At 37.6% G+C, this 23,198-nt stretch overlaps 1 protein-coding gene across 3 annotated transcripts; it reads right to left on the bottom strand.

Annotated features, from left to right (window-relative positions):
• Nucleotides 1-262: 262 nt before the first annotated feature.
• LOC139130117 (myosin-2 heavy chain-like) lies at nt 263-17,289 on the bottom strand. 3 transcript variants are annotated; one of them, XM_070695834.1, is made up of 15 exons: nt 17,228-17,289; nt 16,937-17,058; nt 13,797-13,841; nt 11,659-12,871; nt 10,392-10,436; nt 9,137-9,202; nt 8,658-8,735; nt 7,761-7,829; nt 7,300-7,377; nt 6,949-7,017; nt 6,489-6,566; nt 5,365-5,436; nt 4,634-5,023; nt 3,220-3,693; nt 263-1,867 (listed from the first exon to the last, which is right to left on the bottom strand). In XM_070695834.1, exons 3-15 carry the CDS (start codon nt 13,812-13,814, stop codon nt 1,050-1,052), a joined length of 3,468 nt encoding a protein of 1,155 aa, XP_070551935.1. In that variant the 5' UTR covers nt 13,815-13,841; nt 16,937-17,058; nt 17,228-17,289; the 3' UTR covers nt 263-1,049. The 3 variants fall into 3 exon arrangements, with proteins under 3 accessions (XP_070551935.1, XP_070551936.1, XP_070551937.1); XM_070695835.1 differs by having other exon boundaries at nt 690-1,867; nt 17,217-17,259; XM_070695836.1 differs by lacking the exon at nt 8,658-8,735 and having other exon boundaries at nt 690-1,867; nt 17,228-17,270.
• Between the last annotated feature and the right edge of the window lie 5,909 nt (nt 17,290-23,198).

Here is a 23,198-nt window from a genome sequence, read left to right as displayed (position 1 = left end):
GTACCAAACTTTGTTATCTAGTACAAATTTTTGATCTTTGTTTGATCAAAGAGGATAGTTGAAAATTTCGTTTAAAAAAGTTTGAGCAAAGTTTCAAGTTTTTCAAATTCAAGTTCAAGTTAAGAGAGCTGCTTAAAAGTACGCTGCCACTCAATACTTCAGGTGTGCAAAAAAGCTAAATTGTATGAAACAGAAAAATCGTACACTACATTAATTGATTTGCACCGATATTTCAAATGTAAAACATGAAGTCAATACGTTTCGATATCAAGATATTTATTTGATTTATTTATTCAGTATTTGGAGCCAAAGGTACAGGTGACACCAACTACGCCTTTCATCAGTTCTGATTGAAATATTAATTACAGGTACATTTACCAAGCAGTTATTACATAAATTATTACACAAATTTCAAATGGTTGGCACATAAAATACAATCCTCATTACAAAAAACAGACGCAAACTCATGTTATCCCAAAATCTTGTTGACATGTCTCATGACAGATCTAGATCTGTTTTTTATTGCAAATATACATGTGAGAAGTTACAAGAAACGTATTTAAGGTTTGGAATTCAACAACAACAACAACAATTAGAAAACATAATATTTTTTAAATTGCCGTTGTATGACACTTTGCTAGTAAAGTTATCTGGAAAGGATATTTACTTTCCCATGGGGCTAAGCGTAAATTTAAAACAAAGGAGGTGTGCACAATAATTCAATTTAACGTCGCTTTCAATTATTGCTACTGCTGAACAGGAATAATATCTAACTAGATTTTTTTCTATAGTAAGAAGAAAACATATCGATAGCATGTGATTCGTCTTAGGAACATATAGCTGAAACTCTAAGAGTCTTTACAGTGAAAATAAGGATTAAGAAGGCCTTAAGTTTGCTATATTGATATATTTGCAGATCTCCATCATATTTATACCTGTACACTTAATACACAGAGAACGCCTTTGCCATATCACAACATTGCGATAAATCTCGAGATTCACACACTCAAGGTAACCCCTCTCCTTATCCTGGTTGCTTTTGCCTCAATTCACATTTGCTTCATTACATAGAATACTTTGACACAATTCTGATCCCAATCACTTACAGCTACTCTCAACGGATTTACGTCTGTTCTTACGGCTACGTACCTCGGGCTAACCCTTCCTTCACCGATATTCTGAACGAATTCGCCGTCTGATGAAAACTGAACAATTCTTCCGTTCCCATAATCACAGACATATACATTATCATTCTTATCAACATCAATACCGTAGGGAGTTTTCAACTGACCTGGCCCCGATCCTTTCGAACCTAGTGATTTAACATATTCTCCATCTGAGTTGAGTAATTGTATGCGATGATTGTTTTGATCTGATACTAAAATTTGATTCTTACTATTGACGACGACTGACCATGGGAAATCAAATTGGTCTTTATCTTTACCATGAGATCCAAATCTTGTCAAATATTTTCCATCTTTTGTGTATTTTTTCACACAGTGATTACCACGGTCGTTGACGAGTACATAGCCATCCTTAGACACCGTAATGCCGTAGGGATCTATTATGTCTTCACCAAATGAGGTTATAAGCTCATTATTCTTATCATAAGCCACAACTTGCATTTTCCCATGATCAGTCGATAAGTAGATACCATCAGAAGACACAGCAACGTCACGTGGTCTGAACCATCCTTCGTATTTGTCAAAAACATTCTTACGTTTGCATTCGTTGTTCCAACCCATTACTTGCACCCTTCGATTGCTCTTGTCAGCAATGATCAAGTCACCATTTTCATCAATTGCTAGTCCGCTCGGATGGTCAAATCGGCCATCTTCTTTCCCGGGACCACCAATTGTGTTTGAATCTGAAAGATTACAGTAAATCTTTAATCGACACACAGTCACATAGCGACGTAGCCACAGACAGAACTGCTCGACCAAGTCCCACTCTTATTCTGCAAAAGTGTCTACATGGTATTTGGTTTCATGTACTTTCAAAGCATTGTTAATCAACATTTAAGTTGCTTTAGAATCCTTTGAGTTCTTTTGCACCACCAAATAATGCTGACACTTGTGATATGTTCCTTTCTTAAAGCTAGAGTTTTATACCTTTACTAACCTATCATTGTCCTAAACTTGCAAGGTAACCTGGAAGCAATCGTAATGAACCGATACTCTGTCGCAGCAACACTATGTGGCGTACATTTCACATATATTAATAAATCATGTGATATAAAACTGAGAATTATACAGTCATCAATGGCAGGGGGTATATGGATTATGACCACTAAGTATGAAGGGCACATATAACTCATTTTATACTGATGAGATAATATTCACTACAAAGCGAGACTCAAACAATGAATTATGCTGCCAATGGAACGCAGTCAGTGCTCCATCAAAAAAATTGAAATGACCTTCCTAACATGAATGATACTCTAGACGTTCTTAAAATGATTTTTGTCAGTAGGAAAAAGATGACTCGACCAAAATATCAATACCATCGCATAAGACGTTACGAACACGTTTCAGCATTGAACCTTTGGTGATTTCAGCAATAGATACAGCACAATGAAGGTATCATAGCAAAGCGCAATGAATTGTAGTACTTTCCCAAAATTGTACATTTTTGCATGTTTCATTTGGGACACGAAAAACAGGCATTTCACCTTTGAGTATTCACGTGACTTTCCAACTTTGCGCGGCAACATTCTTAGGATGGAATACCGTTTGAAGAGCAGAGAGTTACATAATATTTTCCTGGAATTGTATTTCTCTGACTTCACATAAAAATCGTTAATAGGAGACTCATCACTCTGTCATGTTTTACTGTTTATCGTGACCTTACCTTTGGTCGTGAAGACTGAAAACTATCACTCATAATACATAGTTGTTGAATGCATCTATTTGTAATAAATCAGTAAAACTTGCTCGTATTTGTGTGTATGTACAACAGCCAAACAATTGACGAAGGACATTGAAATTTTAAAAACTGACTTTTATGTGTTCAGTTGTTATATACGTACATGTTGACATGACAATATGTACGCCCAGCTCTAAGTAGATATAACATCATGTTTAAGCATGTAACATATGTGTTTATGTCTGTGCTAAGTGAGCATTACGAGAATGACAACAGAAATACAGTCTGTATGAAAATACACGGTATAATCCACAGTTTGTTTTATGTGCAGAGAATAATACATCCATCTATTACCTTCTATAGATATCAGCATCGACTTCAGGTAGTCGAACTCTCCGTTAAGTTTCTCATTCTGTATATCAAGTTGCTCCTTCTGTTTTTCGCTGTTTTCAAGCCTGGATCTCAGATTTTCCATTTCAAAGTCTAGATCCTCTTTCGTTTTTCCCTGTTGAGCCTGTTTCATAACCAGCTTATCCTTCTCTTTTTCGCTGTCTTCAAGCTTGGCCTTCAGATTTTCCATTCCAAAACCAAGATCTTGTTTGGTTTTTCCCTGTTGCGCCAGTTCCATAACCAGCTGCACCCTTTCTTTTTCGCTGTCTTTAAGCCTGGCCCTCAGTTCTTCCATTTGAAAGCGAAGATCGTCTTTGTTTTTTTCTTGCAGTAGCTCCTGTCTAGACTTAGTCGAAATGTCAGTGATATTTCTCTGTTGAAATTCCTTGTCCTTATTTTCACTTAGGGTTAAATCAGTTTCAGTTGATATGATATTTCCTGTGTTCATTAGAAGATTAACGAAAAACATTTTAGAAAGATATTGTGGCCAGACTGAGTGATTGTATTGTACGTGATAATTATGTTATTCAGATAATGCCATAAGAGACCGCGTCTGAATGAACCGGTTACTTGGTATTAATGTTTCACTTGTGAATTGCATACAAACTCCAGAACTTATTTCCATTCAACAACGTTCATAAGTAAATTTTGGAGCTCTTTTCCTCACCCCTTGTGCTCTGATCACATTAAATACACAGCACTTTTGTGTCAAATAGTTGCATATAAAAGTTTTAACCCCATAGGCGCAAAGGATAATGCCCCTTAAAATATTTGACAAAGTTACTGGACTAAAACGTTATGTTAGTCATTTTGTTCACGTACAACAATAGACGCTTTCTTTGCACATTAAGCTTTGTGACGTAGATGCCCCACACAAGATGCAACATTAAATGTGCACAGGTCTGCGGGACATCCTAAAGAAGTCAGCACCCCAATAGCCAACTGAATCAGTAGTTCAGAAGATCGGTCATTCGTAATTTTAACACTCCAGTAATTTAAGCCATTAGTTCATCCTATTCGCAGTGATTTTCAGCTTGTATCAGAGTACTGACGCGTTTTGTTTTTATTTTACATTCCCAAATTACCGATCAATATACATACCTATTGTGAAACGGTTTGTTAGGTCTGCGCAATTCATCCATTTACAACTCAAAAGTAAATAATCTCAGTAAATGTCAAAACATATAATATTATCAAATGTAACAACAACTAACAGACTTATTTACATATAATTACTATCATGATTTATATATAATGACTATGATAATAGGGCACAGTATCAAAGTAATGTGGAATTCGGTGGTTTTGATGCTTCCAAATAGTGCAAATTTTTCAGGGGGGGTGGGGGGTTAACAACTATATTCGTTGTAGTGTTCACCTGATTTGTTCTCCCGCGATGCCAATACGTGAAGAGCTTCTTCGTATTCACTGTAATCGATGATAACCCTCATCGTTATGCAAACAGCGTGCACTTTACTTAACACTTCTGGTGTTATCAAGCTCTTCTGCACCAATTCACGCAGTTTACCGCTTTGATAGCGTTGCCACAAACCTTGCAGTGCTTTTGATGTTTTACATTTGACGTTGTACCTGATGCTCCCTTCCTCGGGATCGCTTACTTCGATGTCTGGGTCATCATCTTTGAGTACCTGTCTCGTCTTTTCATGTTCTGCAGATAGCCCCTCGGCGCTGGTGTTGTACAGACTGTGAGATACCATAGACATTGTACCACCATGCTCTGGGATACCACTCGCTACTCGAAGTTCCGCTGGGACAGCATGGCCGATAGTAAAAGATTAAATACTTGTTAACATGAGCATTAAAGCAATCTTGTCTCAACCTTCATCATTTTCAGTGTCCTCTAAAGACGTTATCGTGTTGAACGTGGAACATAACTTAACTTCATTTCAAACTTATCGTCTTAAATAAATGGAGCCTTCTTTATTTTTGGAAAGTATCATTACGTATAGGCCTACTACAGGTTACGAAAACAAAATTCCCAACTCGAATTTCAAGTATGGAAGTTACATGGGAGAGGCGGGCAGAATTATACAATCATTCCGCATACCTGAAAGTCTACAAAACATGTAAATGAAAAGTCTTATTTACCTTTTACGGAAGGATCATCCCTACTCTGTCCAGGGTCAGTACTTCCATCGGCAGAGCTTTCACCACTAGCTACTGTTTTAATACAAAACTTTCGATTAGTGTTATTGAAGTTTTAAATGTAAGAGTATCACAGTATATGTACGGTTAAAATGAGTGAAAGGTTGTACCACTGCATCTCACTTTCTGGCAGATTTTATAGTTATATTATTTTGATATCTTTTGTTTTGTTTAAAGGAGACGTGTCGTTGTAGTACTTATGATTAGTCGCAAAAAAACACAGCTGGATTATCGGGGGCATCTCGTCATATGTATAATCGAAATTGAAGAAGGGTTGTATTGTTGCATGTAAATAACCTCCCGAGATCCCAAAGGCTATTAGAATTGTAATCAGTGTATCGAGGAGACATCTGCAGAAAGCATATTCATTTCCTATCTTATTTTTCTGTATACAACCTCTGTATTTTTTGAACAGAAAAGCAACAAGTGGTTTGACTTTAGCGGTGAAAACAAATCAAGATGTTGTATACGGTGTATAGATGATATGAATGTAGGGTTATGAAGGAACCATAAGATAATCTGTATTTATCATGATGTCAAATAGGGTTCACTTCTTATCTTGTATTCCTTACATGATGATTTTCGTATTTTATCTGATACTGTCTAGGGTGTAATATATAGGGTATAAGAGTTAAAAACTACTGAAAATTAACGCCTACTCACTAGAAAAGTGTTATAGATTTTGTGATTTTAGAATCTACTAGTTCATTATCTTTGATCTTTATCATAAATGTGTATTATTGGCTGTAAAGATCACATGCACACGAGCAGCAAATATTTTGATGACGTAAAAACTGAGTATAACTCGTCAGGCAACGTTATTATTTTAATTGCCACAGAGATGCTCGCAGCGATATGGTATTGGTCTCATTCAAGTATGACTGAAGTATTGGAGTAACAAAACACTGGTCATAGGGTGCACTTGTTTTCCCGAGAAGCGAAGCTGAAATATTGAAATAAATTCTGAAGCTAATTCCTCATCAGAAAAATCAACACAAAGTTAATGATAGGTATGTCTGTTTCCAACCTTATGAAAACTACGAGAATACAAACTCCATGTATCTTACTTGGTCTGCTTGCCACCAATGCATCTTCCCCCACTTTAGTTCCATCGTCAGTCGTGGTCTCTGCTACTGCTATGGCAACTGTTTAGACGACATGAAATTGTAAAATTGTCCTTACAAGAACCAAGTATAATTGATTTGAAGAAACTTACACGGCGATTGCTTGTTGCAATGAAAATGATTAAAGCATATTGAAAGGTGAAGAACAGTAGATTTAAATGATTGAAACACAAGACATGTTATCAAAATATACCCCACGGGAAGTAGCTGACACCTTCTAACCCTACTTTCAAATGTTGTAAAATTACATGAAAAAACCAGTAGCATGCCCGTAGTATAATATGTGAAAATAACGTATGGCAGAAAATTTATATATTTGTCAAGTGAATTATAATTTTATCGCGATCATATGAGAAACCAAACTCCAAAAACAGACATACATATTACTAGAAATTCAACTCACCCGACTTACTGTAAGATTCTATCTCTTCAGAATGTATACTTCCACCGGGCGATTGTTCACTGCCAAAGCCTGTAAAACAAATTGTGCTTCGTTTGTTGCAGTTTATACCATACTAGAGTGACAAGATAAGTGTTACATGTATAATGTTGTTGCCATAAAATCACATAAATTTGGCGCTACAAAGCAAAGGTTATCATGTGATGCACTTATTTTCTCGAAAAGCGAGGCTGATATATCGAATTAAATTCTAAAGTTTATTCCTCATTGAAAATTCAACACAGTCAATGAAAGGTATGTCTAGCTGTTCACACTCTTATGAAAATAGAAGAATACAAACTCCATGTATCTTACTTCGTCTGCTTGCCATCGATGCATCTTCTCCCGTTTTAGTTCCATCATCAGTCGTTGTCTCTGCTACTGCTGCGGAAACTGTGTAGACGACATGAAATTGTACAGTTGTCTTTATAAGAACCAAGTACAATTGATTTAAAATAACTTCGATGACGATTGCTTGTTGCAATGACAATGACTTAAGTATAATGAAAGCTTAATAATAGTAGCTTTAACTGACTGAAACACGAGAAAGATTATCAAAACATACCCAAAGGGCAGTTGCTAAGACATTTTAACGTAACTTCAAATGTTGTTCCAAATTCACAGAAAAACAGTTGCATGCCAGTAATATTATTTGTGACAATTACCCATGGCCAAAAAAATTATATATTCATCAATTGATATTATTTATTCATCGCAATAAGATTACAAGTCAAACTCCACGAGCACACATCAATATTATTGGAAATTCAACTCACCCGACTTACCATCAGATTCTATCTCTTCAGAATGCGTACTTCCACTGGGCGAACGTTCACCGCCAACCGCTGTAAAAAAAAGTGCTTCGTTTTGTTGCAGTTTATACCACACCAGAGGGACAAGATAAGTATCATACGTATCATGCTGTTGCCATTAAATCATATAAATTTGACGTCACAATGCGGTGAAGATTATTGCGTAAACTTGGAAAGGGGCCAGTACAGAAATAATGATGATAATAGGCTCACGCAGTACAAGTTATATGCCCCTGAGACTTGATTTTGTTTAGTCGCGGCAAATATTGGGTTTTGTGATACTATAATGGACACGTTCATAATGTCTACAAGGTAATGCATGGAATGCAAATATTAAGTTAAATGTGTATCATTGGCTGTAAAGATCATATGTATACGAGCGGAACATCTTTTGATGACGCGGAAAATGTGTATAGCTCGTCTGGCATTGAATTGATGTCAATTGCCATAGAGTCCCATGCGGCGATATGGTATTGGTCTCATTCAAGTATGAATGAAGTACTTGGGTAACAAGCACTGGTCATGTGGTGCACCTGTTTTCCCGAAATGCGAAGCTAAATATTGAAATAAATTCTGAAGCTCATTCCTCATCAGGAAATCAACACAAAGATCATGAAAGGTATGTCTGTTTCCAACCTCATGAAAATAGGAGAATACAAACTCCATGTATCTTACTTGATCTGCTTGCCACCGATGCAACTTCCCCCTTTTTTTGTTTCATCGTCAGTCGTTGTCTATGCTGGAATTTTTAATTACATTCTGAAGCTCATTCCTCATCAAGAAATCAACACAAAGATCATGAAAGGTATGTCTGTGTACACCCTTATAATGGTAGTAGAGTGCGAAATCAATGTATCTTACTTGGTGTGCTTGCTACCGATACATCTCCCCGCTTTTTAGTTCCATCGTCAGTCGTGGTCTCTGCTACTGCTACGGCAACTGTGTAGACAGAATTTAACAGAATGGAATTGTACATTGAACTTACAAGAACACAGTATTATTGAATTGAAGAAAATTTCATGGCGATTGCTTATTGCGATGACAGTGAATGAAGCATGTAATGTAGAACATCTGACGCATGAAATGTATCCCTACTCACGGTACGTAGGTTTGTCTAACTTAATCGCTAGTTAGATTATAAAAACATACCATAAGCGAAGTCGTCCGTTCAAATTTGTTCTAAATACATGAAAGCAAATTTCCTGCCCGTAAAATTATTAAAATGGCAATTACCTATGGAAAAGTTTACAATGCAAATTCATTATGTTTTTATTTCATCACTATCAGATTAGAAGTCAAACTCCACCAACAGACATCGATATTATAAAAATTCAACTCACCTGACTTGCTATCAAATTCCATGTCTTCAAAATCTTTACTCCCGCTGGGCGAGTGTTCATTGCCAACTGTTGTTAAACAAATAATATTTCGTGTTATCGCACTTTATACCTTTCTAGGAGGACACGATAAGTGTTGTATGTGTCATGCTGTTGCTTTTAATCATGTAACTGTTGTTTGAAAATATTGTTAAGATTTATTGCTTAAGCAATGAGGGACTGGAAATAAGCACTACGCCAGGCTTTCTTTATAAATCATGCACGACAAACCCTCCTAGATGATAACAAATAGAAAAGACACCGACATTCAAAAATAGTTTACGGGAAGACCTTTTTATGATGCAATATGTTATCGTAAACGTTTCTCTCCGTTAAATCTCTTCTGATTTGGATCGCTTTCCATCGTCGTACGGAGCGGAAAGTGGTAGTCATTTTGTTCTACTCTGCGAGTTGCCTTGTCAACAGATGTTGCGCGCGCGATATCGTTGTCACTTCACATGCACACAACTCTTCGGAGGCAATCTCCACACAGAGATCGGAGCGCGGTGTGTCAGCGGGTGCGGCTTGGATAATTCTAACAAACCTTGACGGTCCCCGACTCGTTGATCGCTAGGCCCCTCATATCTCTGCTGCAGGCAAACTTTAATATTCCAAACTGGAACTTCTTTCAGTCCTGCGCCGCACCCCACCCCGCCCAACTCGCTCAATAAACGTGGCGGACATCTCAGATTTTGATAGGAGCTATCCAGCTAGAGATAGCACTTTCCGTACACTGGTACAAATAATACTTTGATAAAGGTATTTAATAATATGCTAGTGCTTGTCTAGAAATACAAGAACTTTAAGTGAATAACCATGGAATAATATTACAAGATTCAATATATAATTCACATTTGTAGCTACCAAAGTATACTTTTCCTCAAAGCCGTTCAAGTATTTATGTCGACAACATCTAATCGTTGTCTGAGAGTGGCACCCATCTTGTTTGTTTACTTGGTTTACTATAATATTGGAAATGTTGTTCGGGAACACTCCAAAACCGATGACGTTTATCGTGTATATCTCGACGTTTACCACAAAATATCACGGCTGATATGTCGCCTACATGGGGCGATATGGGCATGAGAATATGATAAACCTTGGAGACAAAATGAAACTCCAGTAAAATTTTAAAAGTAATTCATTGCATTGCTACAACGGGAACAACACTATCACATTTTCAATTTTATCTGAACTGACGATAAATTATTGAACTAACCTTCAGCCTGACTACTGTTTAAATCATCATCTTCGGACGTCGATTCTGAAAAGCCGAATACACCAAAGAATACATTATGCAGATAGGTAACTCGGATCATGAGTTGTCGTAGGGATTACATCTAAAGCACGCCTGGTATCGTAGGATAAGAATAACCAACCTTTTCATCTGTCTTGTGTTGTGTTCGCAGTTGATACTCCACACTTCATTTGGCAATATCTAGAAGTTACTACACCAGCGAAATTTCTTGGTCTTATGTTTTGCCAGAGTATTGCCAGAAGGAGTTAATAAATTCAACACAGTGAAGGTGTGATATCGAAATTTCAACCTTTTAAATGTTTAGGTATTTGTTTGTCCTAGCCGTTTTCTGTGAAGATATTTTAGAGCATATAAAATCCATTTTTTTCCCGCAAAACGTAAGTATCCTCATGTCACGTTCAACTTCAGCCCATAGGCCGTCTCTGCAACTTTTGCTAGATGTGATAACATAAGAGAAATTGGTCCGCTTTCACACGATATTTGAATGTAATCCTCCAAGTCAATTGTCCACATCGTTCTAGTACAATGGGTGCAGGGCCGTTCTTAACCGTTAACACAAGAGTTTGGTGTGCTCTTAAAAATTTGATTTTTCTCTGAAGTCATCTCTCCAGCAAGATATGCAGTACATTAGCCAATGGCCGACCTTAGTGCTCACAATTTTAGCCAGAGACGCCTCAGCTCAGAGGCAACCTCCTCCGAAGTGTGAACGTGTATGATTAGCCCAGCAGAAATACCTCAGCCATGCCGATCTAATATGCAAACAGCAAATGGTGAGCTCCCTTTCTATGAACACATGGTAAGGTCATGGCTGCCCAACAACATACGATTTCTTGCATTTGTACTGCCATGCAGCTGTTATTCGATTATTATAAATAATGACCAGTCTTTCGTATTTCATATTTATCTTAGAGTGTATTATTGCCGTAAGAAATGTTTTGTGGTTATGATAATTGTTGGCACTTTAAAAATCTCTCGATTTAGATTTATCTTGTTTTTACGGACAATGTTGTTTTCATTTGGCTGCCCATGTTCGACTGTACGATGGTGAAAAATATCAATTTTTGTCACGTGAAGACATGGATGTGTCTATTTAGGTAACTGAATGTCTATATGTTTTTATTCTGTTTCTATGCGCACATACGTCTATGTGTATGTGTTATAATATTGTTAGTCGCCATGCTTAAATCATCATTTTTTGCAACGTATTTAAGGAAGGCTTATTAATTACCTTGTTTTGGTCGACCGACACGGGTAATACGAAGAAGCTGCTTTTTCAAATCTTCGCGAAGTTCGACACAAGTGTCAAAGGTAAGACTTTCCTTGATCTTTTTAGCGGTTGAAACGGCGTGATGATAGGAATCAATTTTTTCCTCCAACTTTATGCTAAGCATGTTCTTATCATTCATATCTACTAATAAATTATGTCGATATGATTCAAGATATTTCTTAATCATATATTCGAAGTCATCACTGTCCGGTAGCAAAAGTGGAACTCCAAGTGATAGCGCTGACGAGATCGACGGATCGGAAATGTGAGCATTTGGGTTTGCAAGTACCAAATGGCAGCCGAGTAGCGCGTCCTCAAGTTGACGTTGAGTTTCGCAGTGTTTAGAAACAAGTCTGATTTCGGAATGCGAAAGTTCTATCTTTATGTTTCCTTCTGATTCGCTGACATCACCGATAACTTTCAACTTGATCTTTAATTTGCCCTTGCGGGCATTTGCGATATATCCCAATATCTCAACTAATGGTTTGAGATTTTGCAAGTTTGTTGGTTGTAGAAGCGAAACTACTTCAAATGTTGAGTCGATTTCTAGTTCTTCGTAAGCTTTGGAGACATTGCCGAGGTTTGGTTGAACATAGTGGTGTCGGTTAGATTGAGATCCTCGATGTTTAGGTTGGAAGTACTCGTGGGCGCTTTTACCCACAGATAGTACGTGTGCGTGCGACCCTGTATGCAACTCCGAAAGTTCGTCAGTTCTCGTTGATAGTTCCTTCTTATCGCACGAGATAATTTCAGGGTTGATCGAATCTGGATCCCACACGTTAATGAGATACAGCTCTGCATCATGAAAGATATCTCGCTTAAGCTTTCGAGCTTCCGCAGCTGTTGTTAATGAGTAACCAAACACGAATTTGACGTCTCTTGAGAGTTTCCGCAGATTTGGATAAAAGTGATCGTGCAAGTAAAGGTAAACGGTGCCCGGAATTGAATGATTAGGTAGTAACTGTTTTAATTTCCGCTCTTCTGGTACTGGGTATTTAAATAGAACTTTGAATCGTTCAGCTTCTTCCTCTTCCCTCTCGCCACATTGTACCACCGTGGAATAGATGTTATCGATCTCAATGTCACTGAGGACGCTGGCAATCATGCGATTGATTGACGGAATTCCATCACTACATGCCGAACCCCATCCTTCGTTTACGATTAATGCTGAAACCTATAAGAGTGATAATTTAAATCGAATTACAAAAGAGATTTTATGTGATTTGTAATTAAAAAACAGGTGACCGAAAACCTTTAAGAGATACAAAGTACACAGTAGATCAAGAAAAAGAGTAATAGATAAATACAAGGATAGGTAAACAGGCAGCCAAACAAACGGACAGATAGACAAAGAAACAGACAGATAGACAGACAGACAGACAGACAGACAGACAGACAGACAGATAGATAGATAGATAGATAGATAGATAGATAGATAGATAGATAGATAGATAGATAGATAGATAGATAGATAGATAGGTAGATAGATAGATAGATAGATAGATAGATAGATAGATAGATAGATAGATAGATAGATAGATAGATAGATAGATAGATCGATCGATCGATCGATCGATAGATCGATAGATGGACGGACGGACTGTAATTCAGACAGACAGACAGACAGACGGACAGACAGACAGAAGACAGACAGACGGATGCATTGATGGATTGACGGACAGACGGATGGATTGATGGATGGACGGGTGGGTGGGTTTGTGGATGTGTGGGTAGATGGATGAGTGGGTAGTTAGTTGAGTGGATGAATGGGTCAGTGCATGGATAGGTAGGCAGGCAGGTAGGTAGGTAGGTAGGTAGGTAGGTAGGTAGGTAAGTAGGTAGGTAGGTAGGTAGGTAGCAGGCAGGCAGGCAGGCAGATAGGTGTGTAGGTAGGCAAGTAGGCATTAGGTAGGTATGTAGGTAGATACGTAAGTAGCTAGGTATGTAGGTAGATACGTAAGTAGGTAGTATGTAGGAAGGTAGGTAGTTAGGTAGTTATGTACTAGGTAGGTTATAAAATAGGTCGGCAGGTTAGCAAGTAGGTAGGTGGTTAGAGGTATAGAAAGTTTAGAAATTTTAAATATTCACAACGGTATTACCTTGTTCGGACGTTGCATCTTTATAGATTTGAAATATTCTTGTTCCTGGGTTAAAAGAGAGGGAATAAGAGATGAAATGAACAACCAATGAAAAGAAATAAACAAAGTATTTTTATATTTCTAGCGTTTTAATTGAAGCATTCTTCCTAAGTTGCAAGAAAAGTAAAACTTACATGGTCAAAGTTTAAATCCAATGTCACCAGGCGCAAAGGCAAAACCGCGTCTATGCCTGTTAATCCAAAGGTCTTATTCACAAGACCAAATGTATAATGGTGGCAATATTAAGAAACGTTACATAAGTCTAACTTTCATTGCGAGTAAAACACGATGTACGCATAACATGTACATTCTTAATAACAGACTATACATTAAAGGACACAATTTTCAGAAGAAGTTTACGATCTAAAATCCAAGATCATTAATATGCAATGGTGCATCGGCTAGATAGCCTTTGTTTAAAGGTATACAGTCACCTGTAATCTAAATATACCCATATATGGTCAAAGAGGCGTTCCTTGGTATTCAAATTTCCATTTGAGGGCGCTGTTTTTAAAAGCGGCCACCCGCTTAAAATCTGTTATTGGTTAGATTTTCTCTTTCCATGGTAATTGTGGCAAAATTGGAACAGGTGACAGTATACCTTTAATATCTATCGGCTAAAAACTCAAAGCTTCTAATAAAATTTCAGAGTCAGTTTCTTAATGCCCCTAATGCCGACCCGAGAACAAATTTATACTTCAACCTCCGATCAAGCTATTTCGACAAGGTCTGAACCCGTCATAGGAGTAGGAAAAATCAATTGAAAACAAATCGAAATAAATCCAGCATCTCTAAAATGGGAAATTCTAGAAATAGTTGCAATAAACAATTTAGGTAGATTTTTAGGTTTTGTGACTGTGAGAAACATGTTATAGTTGGTACAAATGTCGCTGTTTAGTTTAGCAGGTCTATTTTAATGGCGAATGAATAAATATGACAGGCGCTCGAATGTCCAAGCCTTTGAATGTGTCTATTTAAAATGCTTTTCAGTTAAATGCCTCACAGTATTGTATGAAGAGACACGGTGTGACACATGTACATTCAATATCAAACGGTCGTCTAACTTTAAAATATATTTTCTACTGTGTAATCTTTCCCTGCTTGGTTTGTTTTCACAGGTTGCCAATCTAATCAGCATGTAATAGCCAATACGCCCGGACTTAGTGCAACCTATATTTTCTACTTCAATTTACAATTAAAGAACAGACACCTGGTCAAAGAATAGCCCTGAATTGTTCAACCTCTAACTTAGTCGTTGCTGAAGGCCGAACCAAAAACTGAACGGCAAAGTTTTGGAAGGTCTAGGAGTAATAGGGTCACCCTAACGTATCGTCAAAGATAGCAATTTAACTCAGAACTAGTGACATAACACGATGTGCCCCTACTAACAAACATAAATTTAATGTATATCGCTACCATTAGCCAAAGATTATTGTCCGCCTCGTCATTGAGCTACAAATGCTGACCTGATAGATATCTAATTGTCCCATGAATCATTCGGCTGTGTCAAGTTAATAAACCGCTAATTTGCATATTAAATGAAGTTTTGTAATTTGTGATCTAACTCTGAGAGAACTGTGCGAAAGTTGATGAAACCTGCTACATATAATGATATAACAGATATCTGATAGTTCTGTGAAGCTATTACTTTTAATTAACCTCATGTAAAACACGTGAGCACATTCAGTTCACATCTTGTTTTGATTTGTCCGTGTGTCTTAATGTCTATGGACATGTCAAGCTCTGTACCAGTGACCTGGTATGATAAACTAGATTTGCACGCCCTTAGCGGCCAATCATATAATTTCTTTGTCTGTTCAACCGTCAGTGCCATTTCTGCCGTATGTGTCAAGTGTGGCTGTACACATGCTGTAAAAACTATTTAGTGCATGCGCAACATTTACAATCGTCAAATGTTAATGTGATAGAAGGCGTATTCAACAATTAAATGTCATGAAAGTAACTTCTACATTTTTGACTACATCTAGTTTACCTTTTAACAAGCTCCAATGTAATAAAATTTCAACAAATTATATGTCAGCCGTTGAGAAACGTCACTCTTCGTCATAGTTACACATTCAAACAAAGCAACAGCCACATGAATTTGAGACATGTAGTTCCCGGTACATGTACTTCAAAAGGTGTTATTTTTCTCCGGATATAACAGTCCGTATCCTACAGTGAAATTGAACACACCTTCATAAAAAAAGGCTTTGGGTACAGCTCCTAAAACGTATCAGTAACTTCAAAGATATTTCCTCAGTAAGAGTGAAATGATTTCACCCCCCTGAAAAATACACAATCCCTACAACCCTACAGTTGCTGACACCTACTGTTGAAAAACTGACGTCCTTTGCAGAGTCATATCCTTATTAAATAAATTGGACTGTGCCTAAACGTACAACTCTGCCATTACTATCAACCGTATTCTTCATAATGAGACACTTTTCATAACAAATCTCCTGGGAATTTGCAAGAAACTTGATTGGTGCCTCAATTTTTTTTTTGTGAGACCTGATTGATTTTCCGGCCAGACATATTTTCCAGCTGAGTCAGAAATAAGGCCACGTCATAATAGAACAATGCTTTGCCGGAACAACAAAGATTGACGGAAAACAAAAACGCATCTTCATGAATAGTCATTCAAGGGTATGCTCCCTGGTATGACAGGATAAGATTGCCTGGAATAACCCTGAGCAGTTTCAGACTCGTGTCAAGTTTACATTGTCAACATTGGACAAGTCAACATTGGAACTTTATATGTTAAAGGAAAGAGAGGCTCACAGAACGTCTGATTGCTTTGTTGCCCCGCCTGAGGTCAAACAATGACTTTTGTCAGCAATATTCGACTGTGCTAGACTCGTATCAAGTAACGGATACCTAGCTGATCGATTTTATTCTGTCAGTCGGTAAAGGTTCAAGGGTATACGGGACAGTGTGGTCTTAGTATATAATCTTTATTCAAGTCACAGCCAATGATATAGTAAAGTCAGCGTCCGTGTTATGTTTACAAGGGTTGCCTGGCAACAAATAACAGCCCTTAAAGCTAAGGTCGATTACAGAGGTGCAGACATGTGAATACATAAATTTAGCATACTTACCGTTGAAGTTGTTGCGAACCAAACAGACACTTGAAGTTCAATTTCAAACTTTGAGACAGCACCAAATGGTCAACCAACTTATTACCTTTCCTCAGCTGATGGTGACCCTCACAATACGCTACCTGTTCACAAAGCGAAAGTGCAAAATTAATATCATTTCGTCCAATATTTAGGCATACAAAGCAAGAATTGAAGAGGCTCGTTTCTTTTGTGATGTGTGTTCATCAAAGACAAGTTCAAATGGGATTTTTTATCCACAAATCATTCATTGAAGTCATACCCACTACTCACTGTGGTGCCGTCTCTGGGCTCCGGTAGAAAAGAAAGACCAGAACGAGACGTTTCATTCTATAATTGTCTGGCGAGTCACATGACGTATCTTTAGCGGTTTAACAAAAGGCCGCACCCGTTCATTGACATAAGTTAGGTAAGTACGTATACACTTTATTGAAAAGTATAGAATTACCTGACACACAGGTCAAATGAAGTTTTGATCTCGATATGTCTAAACAAGTTGCTGACGTACAGTTTATTCTTAAGGGTTGGCATATTGCAACGTTTCGGCAAAAGACAATTGTACGAAGGGAATGGCCGTCGGCCATAAAAACTCAAAGAGGCAGAGCTTGTCTTGACTTAAAGCAAAGACGCTATACTTCATACACCCGCTGACAGCATCCCTATGTATGCCGAGGAAAAGTTGGCCATGTATGTAATGCAATTGCAAGCATTTATTATGTTAATATTGAAACCAAATGTGGTGTCAAACTTTCGTAATTCTCCCCAGTACAAACACCTTAGAGCTTATATAGCTTCTGCAATTTATTACAATGATTGTGCAATGTTTAACTCTTTTCAACAGTGTGAACAGAGTTTCAAGGTTAGTCAAGCATGGTCTTTTCACAACAATAGAACAATGCCCTCCCACAGCATAAACTGGTTGACAGCATATAAGGTTATGGGGTTACCCATTCCTTTGTGTAGCTACTGCCCCTGTTCACAACAAACAATAGAAGGACGCAACAGAACACATTGAAAATCATTTTACAGTAGTGAGTTAAGGTCAAACATACATTAGAATGTAGAGTAAATAATTGAAAAGTAGATCAAGCTCCCAGCATGCCTAAAAGTATATATCAATAACATTTGAGAGAGAGAGAGAGAGAGAGGAGAAGAGAGAGAGAGAGAGGAGAGAGAGAGAGAGAGAGAGAGAGAGAGAGAGAGAGAGAGAGAGAGGAGAGAGAGAGAGAGAGAGAGAGAAGGAGAGAGACAGCGATAGACAGACAGACAGACAGACAGACAGACAGACAGACAGACAGACAGACAAAGACAGACAGGCAATCACATGTTGGGGGAGAGAGAGAGAGAGAGAGAGAGAGAGAGAGAGAGAGAGAGAGAGAGAGAGAGAGAGAGAGAGAGATATGTATTTGTTGTTCCAAAAGATAGTAGATTTCCAATTGTCACATTTTTAACCGTTTGAATTTCCGTCTGTATCACGCATAAAGCATTTCATTACGGTGACTTAAAAATGTGGAGAAGCAAAACAATAGTACATTCTTTATTCATGATTTCTCTTTTCATCTCGCTGGTCAGATACCTCTTGAGCTGGTTCTATTGTTAACGTCGTAACCATACTTTCTCTTTCAATGGAACAGAAATGTCTCCGTATGCTATTAAAATCCTTGATAAATACTTGGCCTTTCATATAAGAGTAACTTATTCTGTCGCCTGCTTTGTCATATCCGTCAGACCAATCTGATTGTCTCTCTCTAAAAAACACAGATAAAATATCTAACAAAGACATTTAAAACCCCAGCTCTGAACTCTAAGCATAACCGTTATACTACAAATATCCACCTACTATATTCCTAAGTATGCTGAGAGAAAAGTTGGTCATTTAATTGATGTTATTGCAAGACATATCTATCATAATATGTTAATTTTAAAACAAAATGTTGTGTAATGCTTTGCTCTTCCCTCTTCCGATGATTCCCGATGTCTAACACTGCCCCATAGTAATCAACTTGACTGATTGCCAGCAGATATAACTTCCTTTGGCCGGAGTAACCGTCTGCCTTGCGTTGAGCGATTGTACTGTTTAACAGAAGTTAAATTTATTAAAAATTACCATAGGCGTACATTCACTATAACTTCAAAGATTTGATAATATGCCTTTTCAGTAATTTTTTCGGACGAATCTGTATTTAAATAGAGTCCTACGCTCAAATCATTCATTATAGTATATACAATTTGGAAGCTATTTAAATTGTATGCTATCTAGAAAGAGGGAGAGTAGAGCTGAGTGTCGGGTGGAGATTAGAATGTTTACTCCTCACCTTTTCTATTTTCGAAAACAGATCTAAAATGGCTTACAACCGACAACTTTGTGTGTCAGTTTCCATAACTGAGAGGATTAAGATCCGCAACCGGTATCTCAACTCAGAGATCGTGAAAGACCAGATGTGATAAATGGGTGATGAATCCAGGTATACTATGCTATGCTATTTAAATCCCTAATTATATTCACTATTGTTTCTGTCTGGCATCTTCAATGGACTGCGAAAGAGACTGATATGACATGACATGTTTTAACGCTGAGGAATCTTACATTGTCTCGCTTTATCCTCCAGGTAGAAGTGGTGAGTCATCGCATTGTAATGCTGAACTACGACGTCCAAGTCCGACGCATGTTTCTGTATTATCGTGTATCGATCATTTTATGGTGTCGTTATGGTTCTATTGTGTCTATGTGGTTTTTTTGTTGTTTTTGTCCTTGGGGTCTTTTTTGCCGGTTTTAGCTAGACAGTAATTCCAGCTGAGTCATATTTTTTGAAACTGTAAAAAACATACAAGTTTTAAGGAGTAAAAATGAACTTATAATAGGACAATGTGTTTCCGACATCACTGTGTACATTGTGTCGTGCCAAGTACAAGGTTCGCTGTAATAGATGGATGTCATTTGTTTCATTGTTAATAGTCCAAGAAATTCCTTGATGCATTTGTGTATGCTTCAGAAATGGTCGCTTTCCTCCATTGAGAACTGCAGTCAGAATAGTCGCATATACTCTAAGTACGTTATGCACTGAATTTGAATGTTGAGAACAAAAAATCACTGAGCAACTCCTTAGTGCTTTTCAAGTCCCATGACAGCTGTCGCTTCATGTACAATTTTGTGAGTGCATATTTGGAAGTACACACATTGGGAATTAACCAAAGTTTCCCAATACGCACGAATAGTTGCATGAATTCACACTATTCTTATGGGAATTATCTTACATTATTGAATGAGAAATAATACACCCAGTCCAACAGGACATCTCCAATAGAGCAATTGTGATTGCTTGTCTGTTTTATGAAAGGGAGCTTTCACGAGCAGCGACCTGCAGTGTACTCCATAAAAATGTGACGCACAATATGCACCATCAATATTGAGTCAAAACACAGTTCAATCCACCAGCCATACAGTACAATCGTGTTAAGAAAAGCCACTAGTAGCCCGTATCCGTTTCCTGTTCATTGGCAAATTTTAAGGTCAAGCATAATAGGGCGATTTTAAGGATGTCCAGATAGGGTATTCAATCAATCCCTTCTGTTCTATAGTTTGGCGAAAAAAAAAACAGTATGGCAACGTCTTCATGAAAGAAATGTACATTATAGGTGAAGAATAACGCGGGGTTGCTCTGCGTGGAGTATACGAAAGAGATTTTATTTCATTCCATAGTAAGATGTTCACTATGTCGTATGACGAGTTCGAAAAGAAACATATCCAATTGTGATATCAGGCCAATTGTCGCTTAAGATGACCGGTGTTGAGGCAAAGTAGCCACTTGAATAAAGGAAGATTTTTCGTGGGGAGCCGTCATTATTTACGGTCTGCAGCTGGGGGGGGGGGGTTGTCGAAGGAATTTCATCGGAAACTCCGAAATTTTGAGTAACCCCTTCAACCATGATGAATTTGAGTAACCCCCCTCTCTAAATCAGAAATTATTACTGACCCCTTCACTCAGAAAAGTTAATACCGATACATGTATTTGTAAAATTTACATAAATACAGCAATAGTAAAGACCTTTCAAATCCTGATGTAAGCTTACCCTGCTACATTATCATCGGTCATCTCCTGACGGTCGAATAAGATGAAACAAACAAAATGAAATTCAAAGTCACAGCTAAAAAACAGATATAAAAGCTCACACTATAAACCGTATCCAACCATATAGACTAAGTATTGTTTAACTTGGATGGGTATCATGACATGGTTTTCACTAGGATGTCTGACTGGGCAGAATTTGAAAGTACCTGGGAGAATACGTGAGAGGCTGATAGGAAAAGTGTCAGATCGGGCTGTTCCCTATCTTGCGTGGAAAATTTTGAGAAATTGATGTGTGGAATGGTGCAATCTGAGAGGTGTTTCAATTTATTTTAAACAGAAAATTGAGTACCCTTCTTCCTCTCAACATTTTGAGCAACCTTCCTCTAAGTTTTCAATTTTTTAGTGACCCGCCTCACATTCCTCAGACCCCCCCCCCCACTGGCAATAAATAATGGCGGCTCCCTTACGGTACTGACTGGCCAATATGGCGTATGGTGGCTATAAGTCTTTCACAGATTATTTTTAATCACAAATGTTTCAGTTTAGTAATGATACCCTCAACTCAATAGGTTTTCGTAGAAATCCATTAATTTGATTCCGTTTATTGTAATACTCACATATAACGACTACCTGCTTGGCCGGTAAACTGCCTTGAGGAACGCAATAAGCTCTATTTCAAACATGCGCTTTAATACAAAGGAGGCACATGAAACAGGTTGAATTTCAAGCAAGGCCTGATTTGGCAGACTGTATGAGCCATTTGCTTATCGTGCGGATCGGACGAGAAGTTAATGCTATTGCTGAGAGATTTGACGAACGGGAATATACCGTATAAACCTTTTAGTATTTCAAACTTTCTTGAACTGAGCGACTGCTTAAAGACACACAGCGAACGAAACTGAACAACAAAACCTTTGAGGAAACGTAGCCTTACTATACACAGCACCTAAAAACAAAATGAAAATAACGATTTTAACCGGACTGTGTTACATACATGGTACAAGGACGGGAAAATATAGAAATTTCTTCGTCTACATCTTGTTTTCACAGATATTTTAAATTAATTTAGACATTGTTATTCACATTGTTGAGTTTAAATATTTGATTGTACTCACCATTGTGTCTATCTCGCGTCGTCAGGGGAAAAGAAGGAGCCTGACATAACATGATCTGTACTAACGTCACGTATTCCCGCGTGGGGTCACGTGAGGGGTCACACTTTTATTCTTATAGTAACAGCAAGGTGTTATTGAATGGCCATAGAGATCAAAGAACTCTTATTCCGAAGGACTTCCCATTTTATTTCAAAAATTACTATATTAAAGTGTATTTAGAGCTTTATAAATAGCTTCTTTCCTCGGTCATGAAATGTTGAACGACAAAGTGGGTGTTCTTTTGCCGATGGAATACTCCCTGATGTGTTGGTTCTATTCTTGGCGTCAGCAGAGTAGATAATTTCACAGAGATCTCGATAGTCTTTAATTAAAAAAACGAGGAACATTCTTTGGATTCTAAATTCAATTTGTAGGTTCCCCTCCTTTATTTAGAGATTCAGATAGGCATCCTGTCACTTTTTAAGGAATATGACATACCCTGTGCTCTACATCTTTGACTGTTATTCAATTTAGAACGAAGATAGTGATTATCTATGATTATCAATGTGTCAGTCAAGCCAATTAGCTATGCTTATTCTATAAAAATATGAATCTGTGATTTTTAGGCCGGGCAAAACAATATGATTTGAGGAAGAGATAATAAGTTGCCGACAGAAGTCCTACTGGCACACCCTAAGACAAACTGCAATATAACAAGCCTGAACATATGTTAGGCAGCTTTACAGTTTACTCGAGATTTTTTTTGGATAAACAAATAAATTCTCCTAAAAAGACGGGTTGGGAAATGTTAAGTAGCAAACGTGCTGAATGCGGCAATACTGCGAGGACTATCTCGGTAAATTATGATATGTCGTTACCAATGAAGTTTTATAGATATGCAATATATCGTGTATTTGAGGCTTCACTGGTATTTGTGGTTGAGTTGTATTAATTTACGGGGGTAGGGGAAATCCGAGGAATCTTTCATTAGACTTAAAATTGATGGTACCGATTTAGTCGTAGTCATAAAATTACGAATTATTGAGCTCAGTCACTCAAATTATTCTGAAATTTGTGTAC

This window comes from Ptychodera flava, chromosome 3, assembly GCF_041260155.1.
Source record: "Ptychodera flava strain L36383 chromosome 3, AS_Pfla_20210202, whole genome shotgun sequence".
NCBI classification, from domain to species: Eukaryota; Metazoa; Hemichordata; class Enteropneusta; family Ptychoderidae; genus Ptychodera; species Ptychodera flava.
Note: the sequence above shows the minus strand (reverse complement) of the source record. Positions and strands in the feature narration are given on the sequence as shown.